General features: G+C 31.5%; 1 protein-coding gene across 1 annotated transcript in view; it reads right to left on the bottom strand.

The window, feature by feature from the left end:
• Nucleotides 1-2,545: 2,545 nt before the first annotated feature.
• LOC114338771 (chitin-binding domain protein cbd-1-like) overlaps nt 2,546-19,427 on the bottom strand; it is a 41,215-nt gene continuing 24,333 nt past the window's right edge. The window contains exons 3-4 of the mRNA XM_028289382.2: nt 15,911-16,117; nt 2,546-3,351 (exon numbers count right to left, since the gene is read on the bottom strand). Of these exons, the coding sequence (XP_028145183.1) occupies nt 3,163-3,351; nt 15,911-16,117 (396 nt within the window). The 3' untranslated portion in view covers nt 2,546-3,162. The remainder of the gene's footprint in view (nt 3,352-15,910; nt 16,118-19,427) is intronic.

Below are 19,427 nucleotides of genomic sequence, written 5' to 3'. Positions count from 1 at the left end.
ACAATCATAAAATGTATAAAAAAAATAAAAAAATAAAAATTTGTATTGGGAATTGAACCTGCGTATATCAGGTTTATATTATTTTGAACTCACCCCACACAGAATTTAACTACCGAGAGATGTAAATAAGGTATAGCTTTCCATACCTAGCAACTAAACGTTTTAAAAATTTTTTGACAGTTACTTATTCTGTTAGTTTAATCAAATAAGTTTGATTCTTGTGGAATTAAAATACGACAAAATATAGACTAAAAAAGCAATATATTAGACGGAGAATTTTGTTGGTAATCAAATTATGTAAATCAAAGCATTACCTACTAGCTAGGTAGAGCTGGTTCCAAAAAACTAATACGACTCTTAAAGCTTATTTTGTAGAAAATTGAGCTGTGTACTTTCTTCTTCTTCTTTTTTTGTTTTTGGTCTCGCTGCAAGGCAATTACCAGCACGATTTATAGGCGATCTTGATGTAATCTGGCTCTAAGCCATATCAAAATCGCTTTTGATGAGGTGTGATATAATGAATATGAGTTTAATTATATTTAGGGCCGGTTATTCGAACGCTAATCAACAATGATCAGTATCAAATATTTAATTACTGTCACCAACTGTCAATGTCATCTTTGATTGGGTTGCTGAAATCATAATTATTGATTACAATTACGAAATTACTTAATAAATTATGTTAATAATTGTTATGTTAATTGATTAACTAATCTCATAATTATAATCAATTATGTTTTCAGCAACCCAATAAATTGACATTGACAGTAATTAACTATTTGATAGTGATCATTGTTGATTAGCGTTCGAACAACCGGTCCTATTATATTTTGAAGCATAAATACTTATTATTTACATACTGTCACTGTTACTGCCAAATCTTAAAATTGGTCAGATAAATTCAACCTCAAAAAATGGCTGTTTGTTTGTTTATTTTATTATTTGTCTGTCATAATAAATATAATATAATATCAGATCAATCATACACTGCTCAAAATGATCAAATCTTACTAAGAGTCGTATCAGTTTTTTGAGGAACCGGCTGTACATTTTCCAAATAGGTATTTACCTAATTTGTAATTTTTTTATTACAATACTGAGACATTTACAATAAGGTACGTACCTGTTGCTTTTAAAAACTATTTAAAAAGTCACTACAATTATGAACTTGCTTTTTGTCACTGTCCTCACAACAATAAAAACTAACAAAAGTAATCACTAACACAAGTTCACTCACACAAGTCTTCTGGCGACTGTCTCTTGAGTCTCCGAACTGGTAATGGACGATTGGTAAGCGTCGAAATCAGCTCGTTGTTGTGATTGATACTTCTTTTTCTATGTTTGGTCGCATGCAGTCCTATTACGTCCTTTATAAATGGTATTTTTAAGTCCTCATATAATGTTTGGTTTGTTTGAAATATACCAGGGTGCATTTGCAATGATTCTTAAAGTTTTTCATTGGGATGTCTGTAGAATTTTGGTATTTGATGGTTTCGTACATCCCCATAGTTCAATCCCGTAGGTCCATATATATTTTAGTATTATTTTGTATATTGCCAGTTTGTTTTCTATGGATCTTCACCAAGAAGCCAATTCATTTGTCTGGTTTTTAATTGGAGTTGTTGTTTTTTAGCTTTAATGTGCGCTTTCCATGTTAGTTTCTGATCAAGATGAATACCTAAATATTTGACTTCGGTCTTTATTGGGATAACTTGGTGGTTTATTGTAAGATGTGGACAATTTACATGTCTGTTCGTAAATGTTATGCGAGCCGATTTTTCGTTGTTTACTTTGATTTTCCATTTTTGGAGCCAGTTTTGTAATCGATCTAAATGTGTTTGTAGCTTGTTGGAGGCCACTACTGGATCATGGTCAAGCGCAATTATTGCTGTATCATCGGCAAACGTGGCGATAGTTGTTTCGTTAGTAGTTCGTTAGTAGTAGTACATCAGCAGTGTATTATAAATACAAAAATACTGCCTTGGGGTACTCCTGCCTTTATGAGTTGGTAGCTTCTGTTATCTGTTTTCATTTTGACATCGAAATGTCTGTTGGAAAGGTATGATTTTAGAAGTAAGTAAATCTGACACGGAATGTTTGTTTTTAGTTTGTATAACAGCCCTTGGTGCCAAAACTTATCAAAGGCTTGCTGAATATCTAGAAATGCTGCAGTGTAAAGGTTCTTGTTTTCCAAGCCGTCTCTGATTAAATTTACTATCCTATGGCATTGCTGAGTTGTGATCTGTTTTTCCCTAAAGCCAAATTGATGATTTGGTATTAAATTATTAATCGAGGTTATACTATTTATTCTACTTTGAAGTAGTCGCTCAAATATTTTAGAAAGTATAGGCAGCAGGCTTATAGGTCTGTAACAGGCAGCTTCTGTTGGAGGCTTTTCAGGTTTGGCGAACATGATAATTTCAGCAAATTTCCATTGCGTTGGATAGTAGGAAAGATGAGGAAAGTTGTATAAAGTAGTGAGAACCACGATGGCTCTTCTTGGTAAATGTTTGAGAATTATAAAAATAATGCCGCAAGAAAACAGTTTCAGAAAATTATGAAATTTATTGTGAATTATATTAGACCTGGATCCCGCGTATCAAAAAAATTTGATTAATTAATAGCAAGCTGAAAATTTGATAATAGCCTAACGGTGTCTAGTCAGACAAACTTTGATGTACGGGAACACTGGAACAGGAGAAGTTTTAATTGTGGAACAGTTTAAAAATTTGGAACGTCAGATTACGATACAGTATGTATTTTATCGGACAGTACATCCAATAATTGATTTGTTACCCTTTAATTAAACTCTCATGTAAAAATTAGACTGCTATTACTAACCAACATTATTATTGTCATTTGACATGTTCTTCGTGTTCCACTCATTAAAATACCCAGTTGGTGATAAACACCAGTCTTTTTGCATGAGAGTTTAATGAAATGGTCAACAAATCAATTGGAAGTTCTGTCAGACAACATACATGGAACGTTTTCATAGTCTGACGTTCCAAATTTTTAACCAATTCCACAATTAAAACTTCCCCTGTTCCAGTATTCTTATACATCAAAGTTTTAGACTCCGTTAAGCTATTAACAAATTTTCACCTTGCTATTAATCAACTTTTTTTGGTACGCGGGATCCAGGTCTATATTATTTACATGTTATTTTGGGGAACAGTTATCATTTTTTAAAATACTACAACTTTTTGTCTTAGGATGGAAGAATTGATTATCGGGGCAGGTATGGATTACACCATTACCACAATTGCACATTATGTACTGGGAACAGTTGTTAGGGATTTCCTTAACGAATTTTTCATTAGGACGCTCCCTGCAAATACTTATTGGATCCTAAAAAATAATAAAAAGTATAACCAATTTTGACTCCCGGTCAAAAAAACTCGGACACCTTAAAAATGGGTCATTTTTCATGTCTCGAATTTCCTAAACCTGTTGTTCGATCTAAGTAACTTTTTTAATACATTATTAGTATTGTTTGTTCTTTAGCAATATAGTATAGTATAACTAGACCCAAACCCAGACATCCAAAGTGAAAGTTATCCTCCAACACCAAATTGTTCTATTCGCGGTGTGCAAGTACTTGGAAAGGGAAACGAGAAACGACCCTGCGCGAGTCGCGGAGAAATATTGCAACTATCTTAAATAATTCATAGTCAATTGAAATTGTCAAATTGACGTATATTTCATACCTTCTGTCAATGAAGCAGAAAAATTATATATTGCTCCACAATATTGATATGATATGCAATTATTATATAAAGGTAAATTTAGTTAATTGTATTTTGCTTGCAGTACTGCATTTTAATAACTAATTTTATTTACTACATACAATTGTTGATGTTTTCATAACATAACCTGAATCTTATTTTTCTTCTTATTATTTTTTTTTGGACTATGGCCTTGACAATTATCCAGTAACCAGGACTAATATAATTGGCCAATATAATTAAAAGTGCGAATAATAGTACAGAGCGTAGAAATAGGGGTCGCTTTGCCGAACTTGCACGGTCCCAATATGGTCCACATAATGTTCAGAAAAAAGTCACACCATTTTAAGCGTCGGGTTTGGAGGGGGGAGAGGGGGGCAGAAATGGGTAAATTCGTAGTTTTTTACGTTTTTCGTCAATATTTCTAAAACTATGCGGTTTACCATGAACAACCTTCTATACAAAAATGTTCTACATTAAATTTGAAATAAAAAAGGCTCTATGCGTAATCCTTCTGAAATGAATGGTTCCAAAGTTACGGAGGTAGTATACTATAATTGGTCCAAAAAAGGCATAACCCAGACATCTAAAGTAAAAGTTTTCCTCCAACACCAAATAGTTCTATATGGTCCTCATATTGTTCAGTAAAAAGTTACACCATTTTGAGCGTCCGGTTTGTGGGGGAGATGGGGGAAAATTCGGTGAATTAGTAGCTTTTTACGTTTTTCGTCAATATTTCTAAAACTATGCTTTAGCGTAAACAATGTTTGATAAAAAATGTTCTACATAAAATTTAAAACAAAAAAGGCCCTATGCATAATTGTTATAAAACCAACGGTTCCAGAGTTACGGAGGGTGAAAAGTGAAGGTTTTCGAAACTTTTTATATTTTTTGGGCAACTTTAATATTTTTACTTATGAGAGAAATTTTCTTTAACAGAATTGTGTTTTGTAAATAAAATTTGCTATTTCAGTGGCCGATGGTATGTTAGAACATTGAAGAAACGTCAACCTCACCATCCAAAATCATCATCAATTGTCCAAGTTATCGAAACCCTCCACGTTTCACCCTCCGTAACTCTGGAACCGTTGATTTTAAAACAATTATGTATAGTACCTTTTTTTAATTATGTATTACAATTATGTATAGAACATTTTTGTATAGAACATTGTTTATGCTAAAGCACAGTTTTAGAAAAATATTGACGAAAAGCGTAAAAAAACTACCAATTTACCGACTTCTCCCTCATCCCCCCCCAAACCGGACGCTCAAAATGGTGTAACTTTTTACTGAACAATATGTGGACCAGATAGAACAATTTGGTGTTGGAGGAAAACTTTTACTTTGGATGTCTGGGTTAGGCCTTTTTTGGACAAATTATATTATACTACCTCCGTAACTTTGGAACCGTTCATTTTAGAAGGATTACGCATAGGACCTTTTTATTTCAAATTGAATGTAGAACATTTTAGTATAGGGGGTTGTTCATGCTAAAACGCATAGATTTAGAAATATTGACGAAAAACTTAAAAAACTACGAATTTACCGATTTCTTCCCCCTCTACCCCCCAAACCCGACGCTCAAAATGGTGTGACTTTTTCTGAACATTATGTGGACCATATAGAACAATTTGGTGTTGAAGGATAACTTTCACTTTGGATGTCTGGGTTATGGTATTATTTGGATCAATTATTGTATCATACTAAATTAGTATACAGTGAGCACGTAAAGGTTGGAATAAATTCATTTTCTCGAGAATGGACAATTTTGGAGAAAAATCCCAAAACATGTCGATTTTTATTTTTAAATTACATCTTTTTGGCACATATATCATACTAGTGACGTCACCCATTTGGACGTGATGACGTCATCGATGATTTTTTTAAATGAGAATAGGGGTCGTGTTATAGCTCATTTGAGAGGTAATTCAATTCTCTATTAAATAATATAAAGATTAACATAATTATTTATACAGGGTGTCCAAAAAAATTTTTTTTAAATTAAATTTATCGACATAAAAAGAAGAATCTGTGTAATTTATTTAATTCAAAATACATTTTACTGCTATCAGAAAACAGGAAAAAATGTTTATTTGAAAAATAAAAAATGTTGTTTTTGCAAATTCAATAATAAAGCAGCCACCCACCTGCCTTTTGAAAATTTGAGCATTTTATTTAAGCGAAAAGCAATAATTTTTTTTATCAAATTTTTTTCTGTTTTCGGAGAGCAGTAAAATGTATTTTGAATTAAATAAATTACACATATCTTTCTTATTATGTCAATAAATTGAATTCAAAAATTTTTTTTCCAACCCCTTGTATAAATAATTATGTTAGTATTTATACTACTCAATAGAGAATTGAAATAACTTTCAAGTGAGCTATCACACAACCCCTATTCTCATTTAAAAAAATCATCGATGACGTTATCACGCCCAAATGGGTGACGTCACTAGTATAATATGTATGCCAAAAAGTCCTAATTTAAAAATAAAAATTGACCTTTTTCGGGATTTTTCTCCAAAATTAGTCCTGTCGCCAGGGGGGGTACAACGGCCTCGTTAATTCAGATGGACTTACTCAAGTTTTTTTTATGTATTTTGACCCGTAGAACACGAATTTTTTGGGTAACAGTTGATCCGGATGTCGATAAGATTGTTATAGACCAAGAACTTGAGGAATCAAATAACAGCAATTTTTGGCAAAACAAAACAATATTTTGTATTTTTTGGGCCATTTTAAGTAAAAAATATTTCTACAAGTTTTTTCGTAGGATGCACAGTTTTCGAGATAAACGCGGTTGAACTTTAAAAAAATCGAAAAATTGCAATTTTTGAACCCGAATAACTTTTGATTAAAAAATAAAATAGCAAGTCTGCTTACCGCATTTGAAAGTTTAAGTCAAATTATATCGGTTTTGATTATTTGCATTGGTAAAAATTTATTTTTTTATTGTTTAACAAAGCTATAAACACGTAGGGTTTCCCGTGCTTTTACATGCGTTTTAACGCATGTAACGTAGAAATAGTCTTGATTGCACTAGTACCTATTCTACCTACTCGTTCGATTTTAAATGAGAAGTCATAGAAACATCACTCACGCACTAGTTGTTTGTAGCTTTGTTTAACAATAACACAATAAATTTTTAGCAATGCAAATAATCAAAACCGACATAATTTGACTTGAACTTTCAAAGGCGCTAAGCAGAATTGCTATTTTATTTTTTAATCAAAAGTTATTCGGGTTTAAAAATTGCAGTTTTTCGATTTTTTGAAAGTTCAACCGCGTTTATCTCGAAAACTGTGCATCCTACTAAAAAACTTGTAGAAATATTTTTTGCTTAAAATGACCCAAAAAATAGAAAATATTGTTTTGTTTTGCCAAAAATCGCTGTTATTTGATTCCTCAAGTTCTTGGTCTATAACAATCTTATCGACATCCGGATCAACTGTTACCCAAAAAATTCGTGTTCTACGGGTCAAAATACATAAAAAAAACTTGGGTAAGTCCATCTGAATTAACGAGGCCGTTGTACCCCCCCTGGCGACAGGACTAAATCGTCCGTTCTTGAAAAAATTAATTTATTCCAACCTTTACTTGCTCACTGTATATATTATACTAAATATCGCTGTAATAATATTGTTGCTAGGCAGGTAAATTTTCATTGTGTACCTAGTGTACCAATCGAACTGTGTTTTTTCTCAAAGTTCGCCACATCCTGTGGGATGTTCTAGTATTTATAAAATACGAAATTAAAACCCAACTATAGCCTCAGGTTTTCTTAACATTATGTTTTCTGATTCATTCGCTTATGTTTGATAATAAGCTGAAAATTATCATAACGAAAACTTTGTTTCTGTACGTATTTTAATTCATAATATGGAAAATTGCTATTATGAAAAGTTGTTTAGAATTAATATTATGTTTTAATGTGCAATTATATCATTCTAATTTAAATGTTATGAACTATGGATAAAGGTACTTGATATATAGTCCTGTCGCCAGGGGGGGTACAACGGCCTCGTTAATTCAGATGGACTTACTCAAGTTTTTTTTATGTATTTTGACCCGTAGAACACGAATTTTTTGGGTAACAGTTGATCCGGATGTCGATAAGATTGTTATAGACCAAGAACTTGAGGAATCAAATAACAGCGATTTTTGGCAAAACAAAACAATATTTTGTATTTTTTGGGCCATTTTAAGTAAAAAATATTTCTACAAGTTTTTTCGTAGGATGCACAGTTTTCGAGATAAACGCGGTTGAACTTTAAAAAAATCGAAAAATTGCAATTTTTGAACCCGAATAACTTTTGATTAAAAAATAAAATAGCAAGTCTGCTTACCGCATTTGAAAGTTTAAGTCAAATTATATCGGTTTTGATTATTTGCGTTGGTAAAAATTTATTTTTTTATTGTTTAACAAAGCTATAAACACGTAGGGTTTCCCGTGCTTTTACATGCGTTTTAACGCATGTAACGTAGAAATAGTCTTGATTGCACTAGTACCTATTCTACCTACTCGTTCGATTTTAAATGAGAAATCATAGAAACATCACTCACGCACTAGTTGTTTGTAGCTTTGTTTAACAATAACACAATAAATTTTTAGCAATGCAAATAATCAAAACCGACATAATTTGACTTGAACTTTCAAAGGCGCTAAGCAGAATTGCTATTTTATTTTTTAATCAAAAGTTATTCGGGTTTAAAAATTGCAGTTTTTCGATTTTTTGAAAGTTCAACCGCGTTTATCTCGAAAACTGTGCATCCTACTAAAAAACTTGTAGAAATATTTTTTGCTTAAAATGACCCAAAAAATACAAAATATTGTTTTGTTTTGCCAAAAATCGCTGTTATTTGATTCCTCAAGTTCTTGGTCTATAACAATCTTATCGACATCCGGATCAACTGTTACCCAAAAAATTCGGGTTCTACGGGTCAAAATACATAAAAAAAACTTGGGTAAGTCCATCTGAATTAACGAGGCCGTTGTACCCCCCCTGGCGACAGGACTAATATGATAATGATGCTTTGCTTAACAAACCGAGATTTAAAAACTAGCCTACTTACTAGCAACGATTTCAGCTGACTTTTAGTGTGTCGGCAGAAAATAAAATTGTGACGTCACATTTTAGACTTTGAGGTTGATTATCTCGAAGACGGTTAGAGATATCGAGATGCCGTTTTCAGATTTGGATTCAGAAGAACAAACTACATTAGAATCCATCGATAAATCTGAACTGAATATTGCAGGAGCGGCAACGCAATAACACACAGACTTTGCGAATTTATAAACGAAAAGTATTTTCACAACCAGCCATGTTTTCGTAAATACAGGGTGTTTTTAAATAAATATGACAAACTTTAAGTGGTAATTCTGCATAAAAAATAATGACAGTTTGCTTTATAAATGTTTGAAAATGCTTCGTTTCCGAGATGCGGGAGTGTTGAAATTTTTTTTTACCAACTGACGATTTATTTATTGCTCTAAAACCGGTTGAGGTATGCAAATGGAATTTGATTGGTGTTAAGAGTTAGTTATTCCGCATTTTTAACATATAACTAAGAATTATATTTTCACCATTAGCGCGCATACGGCTAATATGACCCGTACAGATAATAGCCTGAATTTTTTATAGGAAAAAATTAGTACGCCACTAAGATATTTCAAATTAAAAATCATTTTTGTATTCTTCATTCTTCGTTCAATTTACAACAAGAAATCTTTCTTGCATTTTTTCATATGAGATGCCGTTTTTATGCAAAAAAATAAAACATCTTACCATCTCAAGTAGGTATTTGAAATAAGTTTATATGCATATGAAAACTACCTAACTCGAATATTTTGTAAGCGTTAAGATATTTTATTTTTTGCATAAAAACGGCGCCTCATATGAAAATAAGGCAAGCAAGATTTTTTTGTTGTAAATGGAACGAGAAATTCAAAAATTATTTTTAATTTGAAATATCTAAGTGGCGCACTAATTTTATCTTTAAAAAAAATTCAGTCCATTACCCATACGGGTCATTTTACCCGTATGCGCACCAATGTTGAATATAAACTTCTTAATGGAATGTCAAAAAATGCACCATAACAAACTCTAAAACCCTACCAAATTTCATTTGCATATCTCGACCGGTTTTAGAGCAATACATAAATCGTCAGTTTGTAAGAAAAATTTCAAAACCCCGTATTTCGGAAACGAAACATTTGCGGACATACGTTTATAAACCAAACTGTCTTTATTTATTCATGCAGAATCACCCGTTATAGTTTGTCATATTTATTTAAAAACACAGTGTATTCACGAAAACCATGGCTAGTTGTTAAAGTACCTAACTCTTTTATTATCCAATATAAGCGAATGAACCAAAAAACAAAATCTGAAGTTATAGTTGGGTTTTATTTCAGTATCTTATAAATGCTAGAATATTTCACAGGGTGTAGCGAACTTTGAGAAAAAAACAAAGTTTGATTGGTACACCCGGTATACAATGACAGTTTATCTGTCAAACAAAAATATTATTAGAGCCCTATTGTTAAAGAATAAGGGTGTAATATATTAAAAAAATCACGAATCGCCGAACAGGCTTAGGAAATTCGGGACATCAAAAATGACCTATTTTAAGTTGTCCAGATTTTTTGACCAGAAGTGTATTTTTTTATTTGATTGAAAAGAAATAATTATAGATGAAAAAATGTCTATAAAAGCGAAAGGTCTTACCTCAGAATAAATAACCGTACAGAAGCGAAACTCCTTCAAAAAACGGTAACATAATTTTCATGCTCATGTGTCAACGTAACTGGTGCAACCTCACTTTTGCGACTGACATGACAGTTGTTTATATTTAAATTTATATTTATATATGTTTTATTTTATATTTTATTTATATTTTATAGTTAAATTTTATATTTCATATTTAATTAATATCTATTTGTCAAAAATATTACATCATTTGGAATGGTCTATTCCTTAGAACATCAAGTTCTATTCTGTAACTGGTGCACAAGGTCAAATATTTCGGTCCCAACAAAATCAATGGAAACGACAGTCAGATTCGCTTCTGTGTGGTTATATATTCTGTGGTCTTACATACAAAAGTTACTATTAAAATAAAAATTAAAATAGTAAATAATTATTTAAATCCGAAAACTTTTCTTCTTAGAACTGGCACATTCTTAATCTGTGACTTTTACAATTTATAAGACAACAGACGATGAATAAAGAAAGCGAAGAGGACTCTACAATAGTAGTCACATTCCACTTTCATTCGTCTAAAAAAAAACGGTCTGAAAGAAAATTTCTAGTACTCAAATCTGAGTAAAAATATAAGTGAAAAAAGACAGCAGTGGCGGTGGTGGCTTTAGGGACAGGGTCGGCAAGGTTTTGTCTCCTCAGATAGGTATGCCATCTAATTAAAAGGCTTCAATTTCATAGAAAATTTTTGGTATTTGTTTTTTTTTATTTTTTTTTGTTTTTTCCTATAAATTTAGAACCTAAACCTGTTTATAAATGAACTCTAGTCTATGTTGTTTCGAAGTAGCAAAATGGGTTATAACGTCATTGTAAAATTTATTATTGTTTTGGAGAGGTTTTAAAAGTTTTTTTCTACTGACATTTGAGACAAGTTTGACATTCTCTCTTGTTTCATGGTGTTCCAACAATACGTTTTGACTCTTTTGAGACCAGAGAAATCCAGTTCATTTGAGGCAGAATTTGCCCACATTTGAGCACAATAATTTATTAATTTCGGGAACAGTTTGTTATACCTAATACCCCAGGCTGTGGGTGAAAAAACGTGATATAATTCAGGAATTTTTGAAACCTATCAGATGTTATAAAGGACGATGCCAGGAATAACTTCTGCTAAAATGTAACCAAAAATATTGTGCGCTTTTTTTCTATTGCGGTTTTCATTTGTTAAATTTGCAATTTTTATTGATTTTTAATTTTGTAGCTTAGGATATTGATTTTAGAGAAAAACTTTTTAATACAAAGTTGTAGTAAATTAAAAAATCTACAATTTGAGCTATGGTAAGTTTAATTTCGTTAATTGGTTATTGCAAAACAGCCTGCGAAAAGTCCAAAATGGCCGTTTTTTACAATTGCATTATTTATTGTACAAATAATTTTTTTTATTTTTTAAAGCTTTAAAATAAAGATCTTTCAATTCCAAACATAAAAAAAATTGTAAAGCCAGATTAACGAATTTGTTGCTTAGATATTATAAATTGTTTATCCCAAGAGGTAAAATGTCGAAGGCTATAACTTTTTGAAAAAAAATCGTAGAAAGTTGGTGAAACATCCAATCTCCTTCGAAAGAGTTATATTTTCATATTCTGATGTAAATAAATGCGTAAAACATTTTTAAACCTCTAATTTTTGGATTTGAAAATAAGGGGGCAAATTTCGTTAAAAACGTTTAGAGCTGAAGCGGCCCTGTATATCCTATGAGTTTCTAACTTACAGATTATTGTTGCTAAAGACGAAACGAAGATTTATAAAAAAATAAAAATTTTCTACAACCAACTGAAGCCGAGGTAATTGTTTTTTTTTTAATCATAGTGCCTTTATTTATAACAATTAAGACATTATTTTACAGTCATTGACTAAAGAAAGACTTATATTATCTTAAAATAAAAATTATTATAAAATATAATCACATTTAATTATTAAAAATTATTTTTTAAATCGGTGCTTTTGCAAGCGGCCGAATTTTGCAAATCGCCCGGCTCGCTTCAAATCCGCGCGCTCGGAAATTTTTTACGTAACTTGTATTAAATGACAGAAAACAATTTAATAATATTACCATTATAATATACAGTCTGTTTACCACTGTATTTGTTTTTCTTGATAAACTGTTATATGTGAAATCCAAAAAGAATAGTCACTACAAGAAGAAAAAGTTTTATATTGTATATTATAGTAAGAAGTAACATTATTATTATTATATTTATATAACAATGAAAAAATTAAAAATATAGTTATATATTTTATATATATGTATCATTTTTGTAATATTATTTCTTCAGAAATGAAATTTCACATATAAAAGTTTATCAAGAAAAACAAATACAGTGGTAAATAGATTGTATATTATAACGGTAATATCATTAAATTGTTTTTTGTCAAAATTTAATACAAGTTACGTAAAAATTATCCGACCGCGCGGATTTTAAGCAAGCCGGGCGATTTGCAAAATTCGGCCGCTCGCAAAAGCACCGATTTTAAAAATAATTTTTAATAATTAAATGTAATTATATTTTATAATAATTTTTATTTTAAGATAATATAAGTCTTTCTTTAGTCAATGACTGTAAAATAATTTCTAAATTGTTATAAATAAAGGCACTACGACTAAGAAAAAATAACAATTATCTCGGCTTCAGTTGGTTGTAGAAAATTTTTATTTTTTTATAAATCTTCGTTTTGTCTTCAGCAACAATAATCTGTAAGTTAGAAACTCATAGGATGTACAGGGCCGCTTCAGCTCTAAATGTTTATAACGAAATTTGCCCCCTTATTTGCAAACCCAAAAATTATCTCGGCGTCAGTTGGTCGTAGAAATTTTTTATTTTTTTATAAATCTTTGTTTCATCTTTAGCAACAATAATCTGTAAGTTAAAAACTCATAGGATGTACAGGGCCGCTTCAGCTCTAAATGTTTATAACGAAATTTGCCCCCTTATTTTCAAACCCAAAAATTAGAGGTTTAAAAATGTTTTACGCATTTATTTACATCAGAATATGAAAATATAAATCTTTCGAAAGAGATTGGATGATTCACTAAATTTCTACGATTTATTTTTCAAAAAGTTATAGCCTTCGACATTTGACCTCTTGTAATAAACAATTTAAAATATCTAAGCAAAAAATTCGTTAATCAGGCTTTACAATTTTTTTTATGTTTGGAATTGAAAGATCTTCATTTTAAAGCTTTAAAAAATAAAAAAATTATTTGTACAATAAATAATGCAATTATAAGAAACGGCCATTTTGGACTTTTCGCAGGCTGTTTTGCAATAACCAATTAACGAAATTAAACTTACCATAGCTCAAATTGTAGGTTTTTTAATTTACTACAACTTTCTATTAAAAAGTTTTTCTTTAAAATCAATATCCTAAGCTACAAAATTAAAAATCAATAAAAATTGCAAATTTAACAAATGAAAATCGCAATTAAAAAAAAGCGCACAATATTTTTGGTTACATTTTAGTAGAAGTTATTCCTGGCATCGTCCTTTACAACACCTGATAGGTTTCAAAAATTCCTGAATTATATCCTGAAATCGACCTATTTTTCACCCACAGCCTGGGGTATAATGAATTGCAGTATATAAAATTAAACATATTTTGTAACTTATCCCACCTTCCGAAAATATTTAGATCAGCATATAAAATTGTTAATCCATTTTATTATTTTATTCGATTAAAGAATAATATAATTTTTAATGAACTTGTCTAATAGATATTTTGAAAATTCTTTGGAAATAATAATTGAGTTGTCCTTCCACTCAAAAAGGTCCGGAACATTGTTTAAATAATCAAAATGTGAAAAAATGAAGAAAAAATTCGATTTTTTTCTTCGTTTTTTGATTTTAACTTTCAAAGTACCTATTCACTTCTGAGAAAAGTTATGCTGACATAAAAGTTGGGTAATTAAATTTCCTACAATACAGGATCGGTTAAAAGTGTCATCCTTGTTGCAAAACAGCAATAATTGCGAAAAAAATATAAAAAACAAGTATTCGCATTTTACGTTTTTCAACCATTTATTCTACACTTACGACCTTCATATTTTAACCAGAAAACCTTCATGATATAATAAAACAATGCTGTAAATTTCATTAAGATAGATTCAATAGATTTTGCAAAATAAATTTTGCAATCCAGCTTTTGCAAAAAAAATTAATTTTTTCAAAATGTTGCAGTACTGACTATAAAACAGATAACAAGTTGAATTTTTTTTTTTTCAGAAGAAAGGTACAGTATTCTTCTATACGTAATAATAAATTTAACTTGCTGTCTGCTTTAGTTTCAGTTCTGCAACATTTTGCGAAAGCTGGATTGCAAAATTTATTTTGCAACATCTATTTGATCTTAATGAAATTAATTTGTTTTATTATATGATATATTTTTTCTGGGTAAAATTATGAAGGTTCTAAGTTACCATAAATGGTTGAAAAACGTAAAAAGCAAATACTTGTTTTTTATGATTTTTTCGCAATTATTGCCATTTTGCAACAAGGGTGACAATTTTTAAAATTTTTAACTAATCCTATATTGTAGGAAATTTAATTACTCAACTTTTATGTCAGTGCAACTTTTCTCGAAAAAGAATACTTTTAAAGTTATAATCAAAAAATGAAGAAAAAATCGAATTTTTCCTTCATTTTTTGACATTTTGATTATTTAATCAATGTTCCGGACCGTTGTGAGTGGGAGGATGACTCAAATATTATTATATGAGTTATTTTCAAGCAATTTCTGCAAACAAATATGAGTCACCTCTCAACGTCCAAATTAATTTACTAATACTTTTACAGATGTGCCCTGGTCTATAATAGGTACGTGTCTTGTTGCCGTTTGCAGATCACCGCTCAGCAGATTGTTTATCTGCCGTACTTGTCATTCAAATAAAGACGGGGAATGTATAATTGGTTGCCTATCGGCTAATATTCCATAGCTTCTAATTACAAGCAAATGGTCAATCTGGGGACGGCTTGCCGAAGCGGGCCTTATAAGAATTCACACAATCGCAATCAGGTGCTTGGCTAGGATCATTACTTTGAAAAGTTTCTTACGCACAGCGCACAGGGTTCACTTAACCTATCGGATCGATCGAATTCTTTTAAAAACAATGAATAAAATTTAGTCTGTATTATCTCACAGATATTTTTTTTTATTTCACAGAAACGAATATCATCAACTCTGATTAACTTAAATATTTAAAAAAATCTATAATGTGTCCATAAATGTGTAGGCCTGAACTCTGACCCGCCGCCACTGAAAGACAGTTTATGTTTCCTTGCGATTCAGAGGCGATGCACAATTTTGTACTATTTTAATTTTTTTTTAATAGTCAATGTTGTATCTGAGACTTTTCGCATTTATTTAAGAGATGTCGCCACAGCGTCCCAAAAGTGGATTTTTAACTGTTTTTAGAATTCCACATACATAGACAGTTTGGTCTGGATTTGTTTCACAGGTGTCAGCTTTTTTTTGGGAACTACAACTTCCTGTTATAGGATCGTAGAATTTATCATTAGGGCAGCTATTTATTACACCATTACCACTATTGCACACTATGAACTGGGAACCATCGTAAGGATTCGCGTTAATGAATACTTCCTCAGGTCGCTCCCTGCAAATACTTATTGGATCCTAAAAGATAATAAAAAGTATAATATATGAGTAATATTTTTTTTAATTCGATTGAAAAGAAATAATTATACAATGCACGGACAGTAGTTGTTCCGCAACAGTGTCCGTTTAAAGGAAGTGTCCGTTGAAGAGAAAAAAAATATGTTAATTTAAATTTTTTAAATTTAAGTGCATGTATGTATGTTGTATATACATAATAGGCAAATAGAAACATTAGTTTAACATTAGATACATAACACAAGTTGTGGATGAGACGCAACATTGTCTAGGAACAACAGAACTTTGATTTTTTCTCTGCATTTTCTATAAAATTTATTTAGCAAATCTGTCATGATTTCTTTTATTTGTCATCCACGACTTCTTATGGCTGTACCATTCGATAGGTAATTGTTCTGCGTATGAACCCTTAAACCAACGAGGACTTTTACTTTTTCCGGTTACCAGTGGCCTTTTTTTTGTGCCCCATCATATTGGTGCAAAATAGAATTGTGTGATCCTATCTTTGAAGTGCAGTTCTTTTATATGCAGTTCTATAGAACTCTTTAGAGCACCGGTGGATAGAATAAAGATAGTGATGATGATATCCAACCTCCGATTAGGAGACGGCATGCACTTGAAGAAGAAGAAGATCTTTGAAGCCTTACCTTCAGTGCATCTTTCTCCTTTCAGAGTTTAAGTTCTCTTGGGTAATGCTACAAACTCTAAAAAAATAATCCCGTCTCATCTTCGTTAAAAATGACTCGCAGAGGGTATAATTTCATTAAAGTGGGCAGTTTTTCCTTCCAGATAGAAACCACTAATAAAACTACGGCAGCTACATACAGATTCGAAGGAAATATTATGTCGCTTACAGAATTTCTCGAGACATTCACCAGAAGCTTTCACATCGACGCTTAGTTGCCTTGCAACTCTTAATGCATTTTTTTGAATAACTTTACCAGAAACAGGAATAGTTTTAGACAGCACTTTATAAAATCAATCGAAAACAACCAGGTATTTCTAGGTATAATCCAGCACCCTCGGTTTTCAAAAATTTTCTTTTCCGCTGTCAGAAAACTGATTAAATATATCAATTTTATATTTTAAAATTTCACTGGCTTGAGGTTTTCCAATTCAAAAATTTTCTGTTAACTGTCCAACAGTTAACTTATGCGTCTCCCCATAATAAACCACATCGACTTTATCTCTCAAATTTATAACTTCCTTTTATCGGACCCCATATTATAACCCGGTCTATATAGCCATTTCAATTAACAAAAATTGCCGGAGAGCCAAATTTTGGTGGAGAGCTAGGGTGTACCATAACAAATAAAGTTTAAAAAGTCCCCATCGATCCCATGTGTGCGTCAAAAGTTATTCGGGTTCAAAGGTCAAAATTTGAGATTTTTTGGATTTTTTTCGAAAACGGTAAGTTTTATCAAAAAAAAAACTTAAACCAAAGTTGTAGATCTTAAAATTCTCTACAAAAATAGTCCTTACTATTTTTTTCCTAAGAGTTGCCATTCCTGAGATATCGCGATTCAAAGAGTCACATTATACATGATATGCACACTATTGCACACGTTTCCACACCACCTGTGAGGTAGTGTACTCGGCGCGTTTTTTTACCGTGGTTTCCCCTGTAGGCCTACTCCACTAACTGTTTTGACAATTTTAGGATAATTTAAGGAAAGGAAAGGATTATTACCTTATTATTGATATTGATTATTGATATTGATATTGATTATTAGGTTAACTATTGTTTTGATTTCTTTAGATATTTTAATCAGATTTATATTCTTGAAAGTCTACTTCAACAGTCAAGTCTTCTTCGATTTCATCTTCTTTCTCTTCCTCTTGCTGGATGTTCAAAAATTGTTCAAATGTGACTGAGTCATTGGTTTCTTCATTAAAATCACAGGAGTCTTCCTCTGTTGTACTAAACTGGACATTTGAGCAAGACTGACCTTGGCAGTTGGTACACACTAGAAAACACAGCAACCCGACTTTTTTACATCCACATTTGGCACTACAACCTTTTTTGCAATTGCAAAAAATAGTGTTAAGGAGTTTTTCTGGAGCAGGTGGGAGTAAGGTTTTAATCGGTTCCAGAGTATTATCTATTAATTTCCAACCCCAGTCTTCTGGATTCAGTTCATTGCCTAGCCATGTTTGAACTTGATAATATACTCGATACAAATGTTGAAAAGCAAATGCCGATGTTGGAGGAAGACATGATAGTTGTACTTGTTTCTTGTTTCGCGTATTTTTTACAAAAGTTAAGTATCGGTATTTATCAAGACAAAAAATTTTTTTAGGAGCTCCATAAACCGCAAGAAGAAAGCTGAAAGAAAGCTGAAATGTTAACTGACAATTTAACAGCTGCGAATATTGAAGTGAAACAAGCTAAAAATGACGCAGATATTATTCTAAATTCTGCTAAATGACGCAGTCCTTATAATTGAGACAGCAATTGAAAAATTTAAGGCAACAAACACAAAAATTGTAGTTGGTGAAGGTGTTGATTTGTTGGTACTAATTACTGCAAGGACTCCAGTAGATAAAGTTATTTATTTTCTGAAACCTGGAAGGGCTCAACAGCGAACAGAGATATATTCTTCGAATAGTTTATCGGCTTATCCCAAATGCCAAAAGTACATTTTATTTTTACATGCGATAACCGGCTGTGACACTACGTCCGCAATGTACAGAAGGGGCAAAACGTCAGTACTTAAATTATTCGAAAAAAAAAAAAGATTTGACTGACTGCTGTAAAGTTTTTACAGAACTTGATTCTACACCGCAAACAATAATTACGGTAGGAATTCGCTTTCTTCTTGCGGTTTATGGAGCTCCAAAAAAATTATTTGTCTTGATAAATACCGATACTTAACTTTTGTAAAAAATACGCGAAACAAGAAACAAGTACAACCATCATGTCTTCCTCCAACATCAGCATCTGCTTTTCAACATTTGTATCGAGTATATTATCAAGTTCAAACATGGCTAGGCAATGAACTGAATCCAGAAGACTGGGGTTGGAAATTAATAGATAATACTCTGGAATCGATTAAAACCTTACTCCCACCTGCTGCAGAAAAACTCCTTAACACTATTTTTTGCAATTGCAAAAAAGGTTGTAGTGCCAAATGTGGATGTAAAAAAGTCGGGTTGCCGTGTTCTCTAGTGTGTACCAACTGCCAAGGTCAGTCTTGCTCAAATGTCCAGTTTAGTACAACAGAGGAAGACTCCTGTGATTTTAATGAAGAGACCAATGACTCAGTCACATTTGAACAATTTTTGAACATCCAGCAAGAGGAAGAGGAAGAAG

The sequence above is a fragment of the Diabrotica virgifera genome, chromosome 6 (assembly GCF_917563875.1).
Source record: "Diabrotica virgifera virgifera chromosome 6, PGI_DIABVI_V3a".
Classification (NCBI taxonomy): Eukaryota; Metazoa; Arthropoda; class Insecta; order Coleoptera; family Chrysomelidae; genus Diabrotica; species Diabrotica virgifera.
The sequence above is the reverse complement of the archived record's forward strand: the minus strand, read 5'-3'. Positions and strand labels throughout refer to the sequence as shown.